Below are 17,802 nucleotides of genomic sequence, written 5' to 3'. Positions count from 1 at the left end.
GATGAAATTCTGGAAGCAGACATCTCGCTAATATTCCTGTGGGTCAGGGCAGCGCAAAAACCAATCAGCACCAAACCTCCCACCATAAAAGCGAATAGGAATGAATCCTCAACGTCTTCCACAGAGAGTAGAGCCACATGTCACACTCCATTCTCTCAGGCGTCAAGAGCAAAACCTGCTGGGTAGGTTCCATCAGGGCATGCAGGGTCCCCCAACCCTGATCTCCTTAATGGTGTCAATAGCGTTGAGAGACCAACTGATCAATTCCATAGTTAATCCAAATCTTAATTTGAATAATTCACAGTGTGGTGAAGCTGGGACTTTGAAGGTCGGAGCAGAGATAGAGAGCAGAAAGGAGGAGAGGGGAGGAATGCGACCGTCCTTGCCGGAGTCTCAAGCTGTATGAATGCGAAGGTAATAAAATCCACAAGTGTGGACTTGAATCTGTTCATCTTCATCCATCCATGTCAGATTTTTTTCCGCGTAAGATCCTCACAGATAATGGCATTACCATAGTCAGAATGACAGCAGGGAATAATGTGACTTGGAGCCAGACGTCCGTGTTCCTGGCTGACCATGTTGTAAATCAGCCGCTTTGGAGAGCATTTGTAGTTGTGATGGTCACCTCCTGTCCAGAGAAGGATCAGCCCCTCCTACAGCTTCAAGAAGTGGATTCTAGTCGAGTTGGCAGCTAGTTGGTACTGTGGGCATTGACACAGTGCTTTTGTAATGGCGTCCAGCTGGGACATCTTGTTCCACATGATGTCTTCTTGTGACTCAATTCGAGTCACATTTTTAGTGTTTTGATCTTGGGAACAGCGAAAAAACAGAGGGAGCCATGTCAGGAGAGCAGGGAGTCTGAAGACTCACAGGAGTGTTGTATTTTCCCAGGAAAGCCTGAATGAGCTAAGCAAAATATGCAGGTGCATTGTCATGATGAAGCTGTATTTAATAATATTTTGGCCTTCTGGTGTGTACTCATGATGCACCACCCCATGGGAGTCAAAGAAATTGGTTGACATGGCTTTGACATTACTGTGCACTGCCTTGCTTTCTTTGGCCTTGCTGATGTTGGATGTTTCTCTTGCAGTGACTAACTGGAACATTCAGAAGTTTAGAAATCCTTCTGTAATCAATGCCATCTAAGGTTTCGAAGATCTTGAGAGAGCTCTTTGCTTTTATCCACCATATGATGTTTCTTGTGTGATACCTTGGTAAAGAAACATCTTTATGTTGTTTATTATTTGGGACTGAATTAGGTGATATTGATTTGCACTGACAAGGGACAGGATTGCTTTCTAATTACTGATAAATTTCAGCTGGTGCCTTGGCTTTCCATGCATTTTTGCTCTTCCCTTTTTGCAGGTGTTCAATAAACTGTCATTTCACATTATTACACACAACTTAATTTATGGACCTCAATGGTTTGGTTTCTTTGTATGTATATATTACTTGTATTGTTACCAACATCTAGTGAAAATTTCATGTCTATAGCACCTTTAGAAATATATTTATTGAGAAAAATTGTGACATGTTCCATACTTATTTTACTGTGTGTATCTATATATTATTCTTATTTTGGTTATTTTGGCACCAGAAGCTAAACACAAACACAAAGAAATTTAAACTGAACAGTTTTGAGGATGTGTAACTTTTTCATTCCAGCTTCTGCTTCCTTCCTTCATGATACCCCGTCCTGCTGTTGTAGGACTGCAGCCTCGCTCTTTTGAGACAAAAAAGACAAGGAGCAGGGTTTATTGTTAAGTATATTTGTAAGTAAATTCAAACATTTCTTTAGCTTGGAGCAACATTGTGCTGTGAAGCACATTTCCAGCTTTGGAACACGTGTTTGCTATTACATGTACAGACCTCTGACATCCCGCCACTGCTGCAGCTCACAGCCAAAGTTAATCCTTGCCGTTTCCAATCTGCCGCGCCTTACATAACAGACACACGCAATATCCACAGGCAGCGTGCGCGCACTTTTCTCAAACTGCAACATTGAGAATTTCAGTTAAATGTGTCTCCATCGTGCTGTGAATTATTCCACAGATCAGCTCTGTGCTCTGAACAAAGCTCAGTGATGTCACACACTGTAATCACAGCTGATAAGAGAGAAAACAATCTCAGCCTTAACTTTTAAAATCAGATTCATGAGAATATGTGCTGAGTGATTTGACATTCTGAAACTGGTGAGCAGCATTAAAGTTAGCTGTAACTGAACGACTCCTTTTCAGATTAACATGATAACTGCAACCCAACCCTTCACTGCTAGGGAACTTTAGCCTTTATTGTATTTTTAATGCTAAATAAATAAATAATGGAATAATTTCACAGCATAATCCAGAATACACCTTATTTAAAAGTCATCACACTAACTTTTCCCATGCTTTTTAATATGTATTTGGGACTGAGATAATCCAAAAGCAGCAAAATCTAATCATATTACACCATTACTGTATTACTTGAAATAAGTCAGCCACATGGGGCATCAGGCCCAGTACATTCTGAGTGCTGGTTCCAAGCCCGGATAAACTAGTGTGGCTACATTAGGAAGGGCATCTAGATTTATACAAATAAAACATGCAGGTCACAAATCTAATTTCCATTCTAGGTTGGTCGAGGGCTAACAAGGACTGCCACCCATGCAACAATCATTGTTGCATGGTGCCAACTTTCTCTGATTGCTGTTGCCAGATCAGCTTTGCAGGTTGGAGCCTTGTCATGGACCATTTTCTTCAACTTCCACCAAAGATTTTCAATTGGATTAAGATCCGGACTATTTGCAGGCCATGACATTGACCCTATGTGTCTTTTTGCAAGGAATGTTTTCACAGTTTTTGCTCTATGGCAAGATGCATTATCATCTTGAAAAATGATTTCATCATCGCCAAACATCCTTTCAATTGATGGGATAAGAAAAGTGTCCAAAATATCAACGTAAACTTGTGCATTTATTGATGATGTAATGACAGCCATCTCCCCAGTGCCTTTACCTGACATGCAGCCCCATATCATCAATGACTGTGGAAATTTACATGTTCTCTTCAGGCAGTCATCTTTATAGATCTCATTGGAACAGCACCAAACAAAAGTTCCAGCATCATCACCTTGCCCAATGCAGATTCGAGATTCATCACTGAATATGACTTTCATCCAGTCATCCACAGTCCACGATTGCTTTTCCTTAGCCCATTGTAACCTTGTTTTTTTCTGTTTAGGTGTTAATGATGGCTTTCGTTTAGCTTTTCTGTATGTAAATCCCATTTCCTTTAGGCGGTTTCTTACAGTTCAGTCACAGATGTTGACTCCAGTTTCCTCCCATTCGTTCCTCATTTGTTGTGCATTTTCAATTTTTGAGACATATTGCTTTAAGTTTTCCGTCTTGACGCTTTGATGTCTTCCTTGGTCTACCAGTATGTTTGCCTTTAACAACCTTCCCATGTTGTATGTATTTGGTCCAGAGTTTAGACACAGCTGACTGTGAACAACCAACATCTTTTCCAACATTGCGTGATGATTTACCCTCTTTTAAGACTTTGATAATCCTCTCCTTTGTTTCAATTGACATCTCTCGTGTTGGAGCCATGATTCATGTCAGTCACTTGGTGCAACAGCTCTCCAAGGTGTGATCACTCCTTTTTAGATGCAGACTAACGAGCAGATCTGATTTGATGCAGGTGTTAGTTTTGGGGATGAAAATTTACAGCGTGATTCCATAATTTATTCCTCAGAATTGAGTGAGTCCATATTTTTTCCCCCCTGCTTGGTCTAAAAAGTAACCGTTACTGACTGCCACAATTTTTTTTCCTGATTTCTTATAGTGTTTCTTAAAGCCAGAAAGTTGCCATTTGAAATGACTTTAGTTTTGTGTCATGTCTGTGATCTGCTTTTTTCTACAAAATTAAACAACTGAATGAACATCCTCCGAGGCCGGTGATTCCATAATTTTTGCCAGGGGTTGTAGGAGCCAGGGGCGTAGGTTTGCATATGGACCATAGGGACAAGTCACAACCAATATTTTGGGATGGCAAAATAGTCCCTACCAATATTTAGCATTTTTTATATAACAAAATCATTCACTATTTTTTTGCGAACTCGATACTATAATTTTAGTCGTCACGTTTTGTGTTTTTGACGTGCCAGAGTGACAGGGTTACCCATATTGCAATTTCATTGGCTCACGTTCTTCTCACATGGACGTAAACAAAGCGCATCTTGTGGCAGGCAGTGCTTAATTTGTAAAGTGGGAGGTCCCGGAGCGCAGAGGATGGGTGGCTCCGGTGCAGTGTTGCCAGATGTACAATAATTATCGTATTTGTACGATAGTTTTGCCCTCTGTACGATGTACGATCAATAATGGGAAAAAATCCAATATGTACGATAATTTCAGTTGGTTGCCCAAACACGCATCTCTCTCTGACACCCAAGAATCATTTTGCAGGTGTTGCACTCAGGCGGCATCAAAGACACACCACACACAGGGCTGCTGCTGGCTTTGGGCGGCCGGGACAAAGTCATTTGAAAGCCCGCCCCCTCTCATACAAAGTAATGAGTTCCCATCCAATCTCTGCCGTGACAGGAAGATTCCCCAACCAACATCTTTTTTTTTTTTTTGAAACTTTATTTCAACAAATGCAATAACAAACGAACAAAACACAAGAGCAAAGAGATAGACAAGAAAAATAAAAAAAGTTCAAGTTCCTTATGGAGGTGTCAACATTTTTCTGTGTTCAACAAAATCTGCACAAGTGGCCATGGCATCGGATGACGACAGCGACCTCGAGGTTGAATTTGACTCTTTCTAGTCTTGTCTGGTAATTAACACATGTTTGTGTCCTTTCACAGAAAAAAAAAAATCTTTCTAGTCTGGTAGTGCATTTGCGTTCTTTTTGTGCCATAGTTTCCCCATTACTATAATTACTGTTTAAAATGTGACATAAAATTCTTTGTAAATTAAAAAAAACCCGCAAAAATAGCTACGTTGTATGCGTTTTGTTTGTGTACGATAATTTCTCCCAAATACGATAGTTTTGACGTTTTGGTACGATAGTTCATATTTCATATCCCAAGCAGGAATTGATTCCACTTTCTTCTTGCTGTGAGGCAACGGTGCTAAACACTACTACCACCGTACTTTAATATGACACTGTATATAGGACTACACTCTGGGATGATATACGACCATGTTGACCATGTAAACCATACATTGCTGTATGAAGCAATCAGTGAAATGGTGACTTACTTTATATAATGTAATTTTGCAGCTCTGCAGTGTGTTTGAGGAGCCAGGGATGTAATATTAGTACCACAGTATTCATTAGACCTCTGTCTACCTCCACCTGGAACATTCTTGCATATTGTGCAGTGGAAGGTGGTGGCTGGCATTACATACGGCACTATGGGATGAACAGTCTGTCTCTGGATGTCCTTGGTGTTAATTCTGCTCAAGGAGAGTGGTTGCAGAGCCGAGGCTGTGCGTGGAGGCGAGGCCCCACAGAGCTAACTGGTATCACTTCCACCTCCCACACAAGCTCCGGCCCCTCCCCCCACAGCAAGGTGACGTTTCCAGCCCCCCCCAGAGCCAGCCCGGTCTGGTCCGTTGAGGGCCCTCGACTTTCACTGCTACCCATGGGACAGCGCACCCGACACCAGCGGTTCCTCCTGCGAGTGGTGAGCCCACAGGGTGGAGATGGAAGGTCCACGTTGCCTTTTCGGGCTGTGCCCAACTGGGCTCCATGACAAGCCCAGCCACCAGGCGCTCGGTGACGGCCCTACATCCAGGCCTGGCTCCAGATGGGGGCCCCGGGCTTCCGCCGGTCTGGGTCACATTTCCTCTACCTCGTTCTGTCATGGTGTGTTTAAACCATGAACCACAGATGAACCATCTGACAAAATTAGCAAAAGTCCCTGAATCCATCTAAATTTACAACCCCAAATCAGAACTAGATTTGCAAGCAAATATTAAGAGTCCAAGCACCTCCGCGCCACTGTGGACCGAGGCCTGCCCAAAGTACTGACCATGGAGAAGCCTTGTAAGACTCTCAGGGAAGATCTACATGAATTTTGGAGGATGTTAGAGATTCAAAATCCATTAAAAAATATGCTTTGCAGCACCATCTACTGGTGCAGTTCCACTAAATGTACTGTGGTTCTAACAGAGGCCATCCATACACATCATATTTCATGCCATTCTGTTATCCCATGAATGAGAAAACCCATCATAAAGAAATAGCTGTGCACATGGTCAAGGCCAAAGCTGAAAAAAACTCCAAACAGGAAAAAATTTGAAAGCTTGTAGTCCAGTTTTTCAGAGTCATGAAGCAGAGAACATTTTGTTTACTGGCGGATACCGAGGCGTTCCAGGCCAATGTGGAGATACAATCTCACCACCAAGTCCTGGGTCTTCCCCGGGGTCCCCCCAGATGGACATGCTTGGAACACCTCCTGAGGGAGGCGCCCGGGGGGCATCCTTACCGCATTCCTGAACCATGCCTAGAAAATGAATTTTATTTGACACATCTGGCAGCTATGTAATGTTGGTGTTTTTTTTTTTTTTTAGGTATTTTGGGGGGTGCTCTTTCCAAAAAGGAAATGTTCACATAGTAAACATGCACATTAACCCTTTACGTGCTGGCTGCTGAAACCCCTATTTTCAATACTTTTTTTTTTTTTTTTTTTTTGCCAAAGAAGTCAATGCCAGTGATCACATTTCCTTATAGGTTCACTTGGTTAATGGCTAAACTGTGCTACTACCATGCAAGCCATGCAAGAGATGTTAGACATGCAATATATTCCATTATCTTAGTCTTCATCTTCAGGATCATGATAATGAGTGCCATCCAATGTTGCTGACATTTCAGATGTTTTGGTCTCATGGTTATCATAGTCTTTGCAGCTGCACAGTTCTGAACATTTCAGTCTGTTCGCATGACATGTACACCTCCTTTGGGTGTAAGTTGATCTTTTGGCATACACAGGACAGGTGCTTCAGGACCGCACCTGGAACAATTGGAAGTTCATTCCAGAGTATCCTTAAATGGCCTTTCATTTCCCAGCCATACCCAACAGGGGTTGGCGCATCTATCAGTTTCTCAGTGCACTTGCAATGAATCCCGTCTTGGTCGTTAGCCCTCTTCACATGAGGCTGAGAGAATCCTTATTCGATGGCAGTGCCGTGTCAGTTTTGTACCTAGCTGAGAAGATCTCATATCTTGCCGTATTTACTGAACTGAGGCTGGACTTTCCATATAGTCACATACGAATTTCTCCACCTGAGCCAGATCCAGTTCTGACTGGTCCCAGTTCTTCCCAAATTGCTGGAACAGTTTAACATACTCCTCCATTCCTACCATCAATTTGTAGGCTTTGATTTTGCCTTTTCCTTTGAATGCACTCACCGAATCACACCCGGTGAAACAATGCAAACCGATGAGTGCATCTGAGACTTCATCTCCAAGTCCCTTAGCCACCCATGATATCAGGATGAGTCAGAACCCAACATGCATGTAAAGGTTTGAGGGCACCTTCTGAGCAGAACCAACCACCAAAACGAAAACATCAGTGTCCTCACTCCTAATTATGATGTCCTCGTATTCATGCATGTATTGCATGTAGAATCATGCACGTATCCGCCTCCTCATGATCAGCACAGAGTTCAACAACCTCAGTTTGAACGAGACTTCCCTCTCTGGGCTCAATCTTGTGACACTTGTGGCCATATGAGATCACTACTGTCCATTCTTCCAACAACTCGGGCCTCATTTTCATCCACTCAGTGAAGAGGAATTCCACTAGTTGCCCATTGTTAGATCCAGAAAATAGGTATTTTATTTTTGAATTGCTTGTGGTGTTTTCATTGCCTCTTGTACCCCAGACGCAGAGCTTCTCTCACGTTCGCAGTCCTTGATTCTGTTTTCAGGATAGTTGTCTGTGACAAAGTCAACATGTTGTGCACCATGCTTTTTGGCAACAGAGACTAGCCTATATCAGACAGAAATTTGTGAGTTCCTCAAACATTGGAGGAATGGGCTTGAGCTTCTGTAAAGCAGCCATCTCATCGAAGATCCAGACACTAGACATGCCTGGCTGAGGCGGTCACTCGTCTGCAGTTGGCTCTGTCTGTTCAAGATGCCTTTTAAGTGCAGCCTCATCCATCTTCAATGGTGCACCACCATAAGCTTTGCCTTTTGACTCAGCTCCCTTTTCATCACAACAGTACAGTAAAACAAATACAGTTCTGTCCCTGTTGCACCGACTCTCTGGCCAATTCACGCTCCATTGTCCCTCGCTCATGAACAAGATCCCGAGATACTTGAACTCCTTCACTTGGTGCAAGATCTCATTCCCTACCTGGAGTAGGTAGTCCATCTGTTTCCTGCTGAGAACCATGGCCTCATCCCAGCCACTTCACACTCTGCTGCGAACCGACCCAGTGAGTGCCAGAGGTCACAGGTCCATGAAGAGAACAGGACCACATCATCTGCAAAAAACAGTGGTGAGACCCTGAGCCCACCAAATTGAAGACCCTTCACCTTAATATCCTGTCCATGAAAATCACAAGAGGATTGATGACAGGCACAGCCCTGGCAAGGCCAACCTCACCAGAAACGAGTCCAACTTATTGCAGAGAACCTGAAAACAGCTCTCACTTTGTGAGTAGAGATTGGATGGCCCTGAGAAGAGCCCCCCTCGCGCCATTCTCCCGCAGCACCTCCCACAGTATCTTCCAGAGTACCCATCATATGCTTTCTCAGAGTCCACAAAACACATGTAGACTGGATGGACATACTCCCAGGCCCCCTCCAGGATCCCTGTTAATGTGAAGAGCTGGTCAGTCGTTCCACAGCCAGGACAGAACTCACATTGTTCCTCTTAAGTCCAAGGTCCACTATCAGCTGGACCCTGCTTTCCAGCATCTTGGAGTAGACTTGATGAAGGGGACTGAGTAGTGTGATGCCCCTATAATTGGCACTCACTCACTGGTCTCCTTTTATAAATATGGGGACCACCACCCCAGTTTGCCACTCCTGAGGCACTGTGCCAGACCTCAATGCAGTGTTGAAGAGACGTCTCATCCAAGACAGTCCCTCCACACACAGAGCCTTCAGCATTTCTGGATGGATCTCATCAAGCCCGGGGCTTTGCCACTGTGAAGTTGTTTGACTACCTCAGTGACCTCAAAGTGTTCCTTTCAATGTGTGAATAACTCCTCAGTTAATGTCAACAGAATCCCATCCTTACTGTAGAAAGCTTGGATGGTTCCCCGTTTTCCTCTCCTGAGGTACCTCACGGTCTGCCAGAAGGACCTTGGTGCTGAACGAATGTCCTTCTCCATGGTTACTCTGGACTCCTCCCACACCTGCTGCTTTGCTTCCTTCACAACAGAGGCTGCCACCCTTTGGGCCTGTCAGTATCTTGCAACTGCCTCTGGAGTCCTCCGAGATAACATATCCCAGAAAGACTCCTCTTTCAGTCCAAAAGGTTTCGCTGACCACCGCTGTCGACCACAGTGTTTGAGGGTTGCCACCCCTTGAGGTACCTAAGAACTTCATACCACAGCTCCCCGCTGCAGCTTCAGCAGTAGAAGATTTGAACATGGCCCATTCTGGTTCAATGCCCCCAACCTCCACAGGGATGCCAGAAAAGCTCCGCCGGAGGTGCGAGTTGAAGATCTATCAGACAGTGGGCTTTGTTTTACTAAAGTGGATAACCATGAATTGTAACCAGAATATTTGACGCGGTCACAGCACATGCATGTTGTTAATGCTGATTTGGCTTATATGACACTGACACGATGTTGAATGTGGTTAGGTTCCTCTTGTGCATTTTCTCTATTTCAAATTTCTATCAGAAACCTGTAGGAATTCTATTTATTATACATACTGTAGCAGCAGATGCGTTACTTGTTTATTTTGACATTTATTATAATAAGTTGAATACTATTTTGATTATCCATGGTGAATATCTACATTGATCAAATTTTTCAAATCCAGCATATTCTGTACATTGATCCAGTGGATCAAAGTTGGATCAATGCAATTTTTCCCACTGGGTTCACAGTAATTTGGTTGAGAATTTGGCCAGGGCTTCAGTACGATTTGATGTGGAACAAGTGTGTTGTCTTGACTTTGATTTTTGATTCTGTAATCACGATTGTGGTTATTTCAGTGATTACAAAGGTCAGGCTCCGTCCCCATGATCCTGATAAGGGATCAAAGATCAAAGGCAGATTTTTAATGAGGCAATGACTCTTGCCTTGGATTTTTGACAACTAGATCAAAGTGCTCAGAGTTACACAGGGTTTTACATAGTCAAGTTCATGGACAATTAATTACCTGATCTCTTTTACAATAAACTCAGCCATTTCCTGTACATTAGCATGAGGCTTAAAATTTGACCTTGACCTCTGAACTTGGTTATTGACCTGTACACTGGCTGGTCCCCGCCTCCTCCGCTAGGTGTGAAAAGAAGACCAGCAGTCAGCAGCGAGTTACTCCATTGAACAAGATTTGGGCCATAAAAAAAGAATTCCAATGTAAATCAGAAAGAAATTAATTAATAAATTAATGCACTATCATCATGAGTCATTCAGAGTCTGTTTTACACAGTTACTTTTCTCAGCCAGGCATGTTTGATATATAAATGTTTCTGTTGCTTTAGCTCTTGCGGTGTCTCACAAATCCACAGTAGCTGCGTCAGCAGTTTCAGTTCTTTCTATGAACAAATAATGTTTTTTTCTTTCCAACCAAACTCCTTTTTCCTTTGAATGAATGTATTGATTTGTACAGTTTGTATTTATTGTGTTCTCTACATTAATAACATTAAATTAAAATCAGTTCATTTATTTCATAACCATTGGTCACTGACCCAGCTTTCAACAAATGAACAACTTTATGCCTAATAATCACAATTAATTAATCAGACTTACTGTAGTGTTCAGAATAATAGTAGTGCTATATGACTAAAAAGATTAATCCAGGTTTTGAGTATATTTCTTATTGTTACATGGGAAACAAGGTACCAGTAGATTCAGTAGATTCTCACAAATCCAACAAGACCAAGCATTCATGATATGCACACTCTTAAGGCTATGAAATTGGGCTATTAGTAAAAAAAAGTAGAAAAGGGGGTGTTCACAATAATAGTAGCATCTGCTGTTGACGCTACAAACTCAAAACTATTATGTTCAAACTACTTTTTTAGCAATCCTGTGAATCACTAATCTAGTATTTAGTTGTATAACCACAGTTTTTCATGATTTCTTCACATCTGCAAGGCATTAATTTTGTTGGTTTGGAACCAAGATTTTGCTTGTTTACTAGTTTGCTTGGGGTCATTGTCTTGTTGAAACACCCATTTCAAGGGCATGTCCTCTTCAGCATAAGGCAACATGACCTCTTCAAGTATTTTGACATATCCAAACTGATCCATGATACCTGGTATGCGATATATAGGCCCAACACCATAGTAGGAGAAACATGCCCATATCATGATGCTTGCACCACCATGTTTTCACTGTCTTCACTGTGAACTGTGGCTTGAATTCAGAGTTTGGGGTCATCTCACAAACTGTCTGCGGCCCTCGGACCCAAAAAGAACAATTTTACTCTCATCAGTCCACAAAATATTTCCTCCATTTCTCTTTACGCCAGTTGACGTGTTCTTTGGCAAATTGTAACCTCTTCTGCACATGTCTTTTATTTAACAGAGGGACTTTGCGGGGGATTCTTGCAAATAAATTAGCTTCACACAGGCATCTTCTATCTGTCACAGCACTTACAGGTAACTCCAGACTGTCTTTGATCATCCTGGAGCTGATCAGTGGGTGAGCCTTTGCCATTCTGGTTATTCTTCTATCCATTTTGATGGTTGTTTCCATTTTCTTCCATGCATCTCTGTTTTTTGTCCATTTTAAAGCACTGGACATCATTGTAGATGAACAGCCTATAATTTTTTGCACCTGCGTATACGTTTTCCCCTCTCCAATCAACTTTTTAATCAAACTACGCTGTTCTTCTGAACAATGTCTTGAACGTCCCATTTTCCTCAGGCTTTCAAAGAGAAAAGCATGTTCGACAGGTGCTGGCTTCATCCTTAAATAGGGGACACCTGATTCACACCTGTTTGTTCCACAAAATTGAAGAACTCACTGACTGAATGCCACACTACTATTATTGTGAACACCCCCTTTTCTACTTTTTTTTTACTAATAGCCCAATTTCATAGCCTTAAGAGTGTGCATATCATGAATGCTTGGTCTTGTTGAATTGTGAGAATCTACTGAATCTACTGGTACCTTGTTTCCCATGTAAGAATAAGAAATATACTCAAAACCTGGATTAATCTTTTTAGTCACATAGCACTACTATTATTTCGAACACTACTGTAGACTCAGACTCACTTTATTGTCACTCGACCCTTACAGGCAGAACGAAATGCAGTTTCTCCAGGTCTTGGTGTAGTTACCTGGGACAATTAACCTGACCTTTGCAAACTTTTGCATTGTACAATATGCGCACCCCTGTGGCCATAGAATATATGTACAAGGCACATTGTCGGCAGCAGCAGCAGCAGCAGCATTAGAGTATTAAGAAGGTGACAATGTGCATGTAGTGCAATGTTCACAGTTTGGTGGTGGATGTTGAACTGTTCAACAGTCTGGACAGCATTCGGGTAGAAGCTGTTTTTCAGTCTGGACGTTTTTGCCGCACAGCCTCCTTCCAGAGGGAAGGGGTTGTGAACAGACTGTGCGCAGGGTGGGTGGAGTCTCGGAGGATGCAGGTGGCTTTGGTCTCTACATCTGGAGATGTAGATGTCCTCAATGGGCGGTAAGCTGCATCCGATGGTCCTCTGTGCAGACTTCACCACCCACTGCAGCGCCTTCTTCTCTGCCACCGTGCAGCCACTAGATCACACAGGGAGGCAGCAGGACAGGACACTCTCCACTGCACAGCTGTAAGAAGGCCCTGAGGACCTCTGTGTTCAGTCCGGGCCCTTCCCAATTTCCTCAAAAATAGAGACGTTGGTGGGCTTTCTTGATGACGTGGTGTTGGTGTCCCAGGTGGAGTGTTGGAGATGTGGACTCCAAGATACCTGATGGAGGAGACGATCTCCACCACTGCTCCATTGATGTAGAGGGGGGAGGGGGTGCTGGGGGGCTGACCTGCCGAAGACAACAACTATCTCCTTGGTCTTCTGGGTGTTGAGATGAGGTTGTTGTCTCCGCACCACCGTGTCAGGTTCTCCACTTCTCGCCTGTATGCTGCCTCATCCCTTTGGCTAATGAGCCCAATCACTGCTGTGTCATCTGCAAACTTAACAACAAGATTATTCTTGTGCTGGGCTCTGCAGTCAAAGGTCATCAATTGTGTACAGAGGTGGACCGAGCACACAACCCTAGGGTGAGCCAGTGTTCAGGATGATGGTGGAGGATGAGGTGGTGTTGATCCTGACACTCTGTGGCCTTCCAGTCAGAAAGTCCAGGACCCAGTTGCACAGTGCTGAAGGGGCTCCAAGTTCAGCCAGCTTGGACACCAGTTTCTGGGATGATGATGTTAAACACAGAAGTGAAGTCCAGGAACAGCAGCCTCGCATAGGAGTCCTTGTTCTCTGTGTGGGAGAGGGCCTGATGTACCACGGTAATTATGGGTTTATGTAATATTATTCACTTTATAACAAGGAACAATACAAGCCACTGAAAATGTTGCTCAAATTGGAATAATTTTTAAATTTCATTTATTTTGGTGATATATTGGACTTACAGCTTGTTAAACAGTCCACACAATTAAATATGTTTTCTCCTATAACTGGAAAAAACACAGGAGACCACTGGGCCTGAAAAGACCAGAAATTCTACACTCAAACAGGATGCTGACACAGTTCTTATTGTATGCACTGTATATCTGTACAGAGGAGTTTGGGCACTGCAGCAAGAAAATAGTTCATAAAGCTGTTAATGATATCAACACACTTCATGAATGTGCTTACAAAATACATGTTAATTTTAATGCAACCACATAAAATTTACTGTGAAACTGAAAAACTAGAAATGCAAGACTCCGTGACTGGTTCACGGACAGTAAGTAGGCATCACTTTATAAATTTACAAGGTTTTTTTTATAACAGTCGTAAACATAATCAACAAGACCTACGATGAAACACTGCATATCTGAAAACAAAGCGAATAATCACCCATTAGCTTACATGCTAATTACTTCTAATGTCTAGCAGTGGGCATTTGAAATTGTTGTAGAGCAAGTAGCTCAGTGGCAAAAGGAGTTAGGCTACCAATACAGAGACCTGGATTTGATTCATGGTTGTGCTTCCTGTTTGTGTCCTTGGACAAGTCACTTTGTCAACATTGTCTCAGTGCACCTAGCTATAAATGGGTTCCAGTCTTAGCTGGGGAAGTAATCAACATCAGACTAATGAACCATCCCTGGGGGAGTGTTAGACTCTCATGTGTTACACAACAGAATTTGGCGATAATTGCTGGCACCAACAGGCCTCAGGGCCTATATAGGATTCACATAATGGTGCAAAAGGATTTTATAACCTGTCAAGTTTGACAAATACTCATTAAAACTCTGGTTTACTGCTTTTAAACCTTCAAATACCCCAGCTTTCTCCATGGTGTCTTCTACAGTAAGAAATGCCAGGAAAACTCAGTTTTCAAAGGTTTCATTCAGATTCACTAAATAAGTAACAGCTGTATTTCTGACAGGAAGCAGCAGCTGCTCCCCCTTGTAGTCATCAACTCATGACCAGTAGGAAATGTGCAAATTAAAAATGTTTGTTCTAATTCACCTTTCTGCTGCCTGCAGTTTCTGGCCCAAAATGCTACCTCCTCCATCCCACTGCCTCCAGTCAATATCTGTCTGACACCAGCGGAAGGCTCCACCCCTGCCTTCTTCTGACGGCAGGATTCGAGATCTACGTACCCCTACTCCTTCATGACTGGGACCTCCCCTAAAGACTGTTCTGACATTCTTCACTATCTCCTCATGGATTTAAAATGTTCACTTCTTGTCTCCTGAGTCTTTATGACATAACTTCAGTAAGATTTGTTTGTTCTAGTTTTGGTGAGATATTACCTCTGACAACAAAATGACTGAACTTCTGCCTGTTGACAAGATCTGTAAAGCTAATGGATACATTTTGGTGTTTTGTGGAGAATTTGTTTGTGAACCATGAAAGGGGTTGATTAAATTTTGGTCTTGATCTGCCAAAGAAAAGTTTGTGTTGTTTTGTGTAATAGCATCACATGTCTGCTTGGCTACTGATGCCACCAAAACCTAAATAGTTTTGTGAAGATACAAACAAAACAGTGGGCATTGATGGAAGCATTATAGGGGAATTTGATCAGTATTTGCTGTGACTGATGCCTGAGTGGAGTCATTAAATTATTTGTTGTTTAAAAAAGCTGAATACTGATTTAAAAAAAAGAAAGATGATGCAGTCTATTTGTGGTGTGTAAAGGTTCTTTGATAATGGTCCGTTTGTTCAACGTGATAATTATTAAAGTCTTATAGCTGACATATACTGATTAAAATACTACATATAGCACCTGGAGATATGTTAGAGAAGCTTCTTACTAAAAGGAATCTCACAAATGTGTGAATCCTGTTTTTCCACACTTCATACACAGTAGCAGTATTTCTTTTTCGAAAGTTACTTTTGTTGATGTGACAGATGCCTCCTCTGGTCATGTCCTTCAAACACAAAACAATGTGCTGCTGTGGTACTCTTCTATTTGGGTTACAGAACCTGTGGCTGGGTTCAGACCTCATGATGTGACCTCTCCCATCCAATCCCAAACTGCCTTCCTGTTGCTCTGGTTATCTCACCCCTCTTCTCAGCACTGCTCTTCTCCCAATGAGTCTGTGTTCTCCCCAACATCCATGGATGTGGATGTGGGTCTGATGGTTCCTTTTTCAGGACCACAACCAGGACCAGGTCCGGGACCAATGCCACCCACAACAAGTCCAGCTCTGTTGCCACCAGCCCCGGGGATGCTCCCATCTGCATGTCCAGGGTAGACCTCCACAGTGCTGGAGATGAACTGGAGAGAGCGGTCTCGGAAGTAGTGAAAAGCCTGGTCCAGGTAGTTCTCCTCACGGAGGCCCTGTTCGAACAACTTGGGTTTGTGGCGGAACTCGATCACGGTCTTGGTGTAGGAGTTGAGGGTGGTGACGGAGGCAGCCATGCAGCAAGTGAACGAACCCCACGCCATGCTGACAGCAGAGACACACAGACAGACAAAATTTCGCAAAACAGAGTCACCAATAACCAGAGTTTGATCCTCGGCGGGTGTGTCGCCGAGTGGGGAAAAACGGTTAGAGATGTGAACGGGTTGGCGGTGTACACAGGGCTTCTGTTTAGGGCTACGCTTCCTCCTCACACACCCAATCAGCCTGCTTTCCCGGCTGCTCGGGATCTGCCAGGGGTAACTAACGGCGGCTAAGCTACCTTGGTCCGCACCGACTACAGGGCTTGGCTAGCTGTAGAATTTTCCACGGTGCGGAGCCGAGTCTCCAATTCGCCCAGCCTGGCCCCAAAGCTACGAATAAGCTACACTTATTACAAGTACCGTTACTGCTAAAGGAGGCCGAGGAATAACTAAACATTTCACACCCAGAGCAGAAAAGTGCAGGAGACAGGAGAAGCCGCCATGCTAAATCGGCTAAGAGCTAGTAGCTACGCTAAGCTAGCGGATTCCTAAAAACACGCAAAGTGAATAATGTGTAAATAATTTAGAGGTGATTCAGCAGAGGGAGTGCTTTAGTTAAGGCACGTAAAGATTACACTGTGAAACAAATCGTAATCTAGATAACTAGATCAATCTAACTGCGCAGATTAAACAGCTAACAGATACAGAAAAACACCGCTGTGCTCCGGAACAGGAAGTGATACAATACCGCAGTGAGAGCCAACCACCAGTAGAGGCAAGCAAGAAGGGTCATGGGTTAGATTCCCACCTGTGGCCTTTCTGTGTGGGGTTTGTGTGGGTTTCCTCCCACGTACAAAGACATGCAGATTAGGTGAATTGGAAACTTTATAATTGTCCAGGTCTCCCTTGCAAAAGGTCTCGATGTCAGTGGGACTAACCTCGTGAGAAAAAGTTGGCTGTATTTATTTTTCGTTCAACTTCGTAATGTTATTTCTATCACCTTGCACATTTTGTGTGAAGGTCTTGTTCAAAGGTTCTGCGAATTGAACATATTCTGCAAAACATTTTAAAGAAAGTTTTGACGCCTTTTACTGCAGGCAAATACTCCGAACATTGTCCATAATCAGTATCGGCCCTTAAAAACCCATATCGGTCAACCCAAGAACAAATATGCCCAAACTCAATACATTCCTGGGAGAAAAAAGAAAGCATTTTATTTAAGAACAAATGCACCCAAAAACAGATTTGGTCCAGAGTTTACACACAGATAATCGGATAAGTTAAGATCATGATTCGACCTTCACATCACTGGAGCCAAGCCAGAGAATTGATACACTACACTCACTGTGGACATGAATGTAGTGGCACTGTTGTTTTTCTATATCTTTGAACTGTCTTGAACTGTGCACACCATATATCCATATACAAACAAGGGCAATACCCACCTGCTTCACTGAGTCCAGCTTTGAAGTTGTCCAAGATTTTAGGAATAGAATAACCTAGAGCAGCAAATCTGATCATGATCCATGAAGGCAGCATGCAATTCTTGCATACACTAGTCTTCAGAAACTGCTCCCTGGGGCCAAAGTTGAACATCTGTAGTGTTATGGTTGTGACTTTTATACAAACCG

General features: G+C 43.0%; 1 protein-coding gene across 1 annotated transcript in view; it reads left to right on the top strand.

The window, feature by feature from the left end:
* LOC117528771 (UPF0722 protein C11orf88-like) overlaps positions 1-14,918 on the top strand; it is a 44,736-nt gene extending 29,818 nt beyond the window's left edge. The window contains 1 exon segment of the mRNA XM_034191399.1: positions 14,826-14,918. Coding sequence (XP_034047290.1) covers positions 14,826-14,918 — 93 coding nt within the window.
* The last annotated feature ends 2,884 nt before the right edge of the window (positions 14,919-17,802 follow it).

Source organism: Thalassophryne amazonica, chromosome 16 (genome assembly GCF_902500255.1).
Source record: "Thalassophryne amazonica chromosome 16, fThaAma1.1, whole genome shotgun sequence".
Classification (NCBI taxonomy): Eukaryota; Metazoa; Chordata; class Actinopteri; order Batrachoidiformes; family Batrachoididae; genus Thalassophryne; species Thalassophryne amazonica.
The sequence above is the reverse complement of the archived record's forward strand: the minus strand, read 5'-3'. Positions and strand labels throughout refer to the sequence as shown.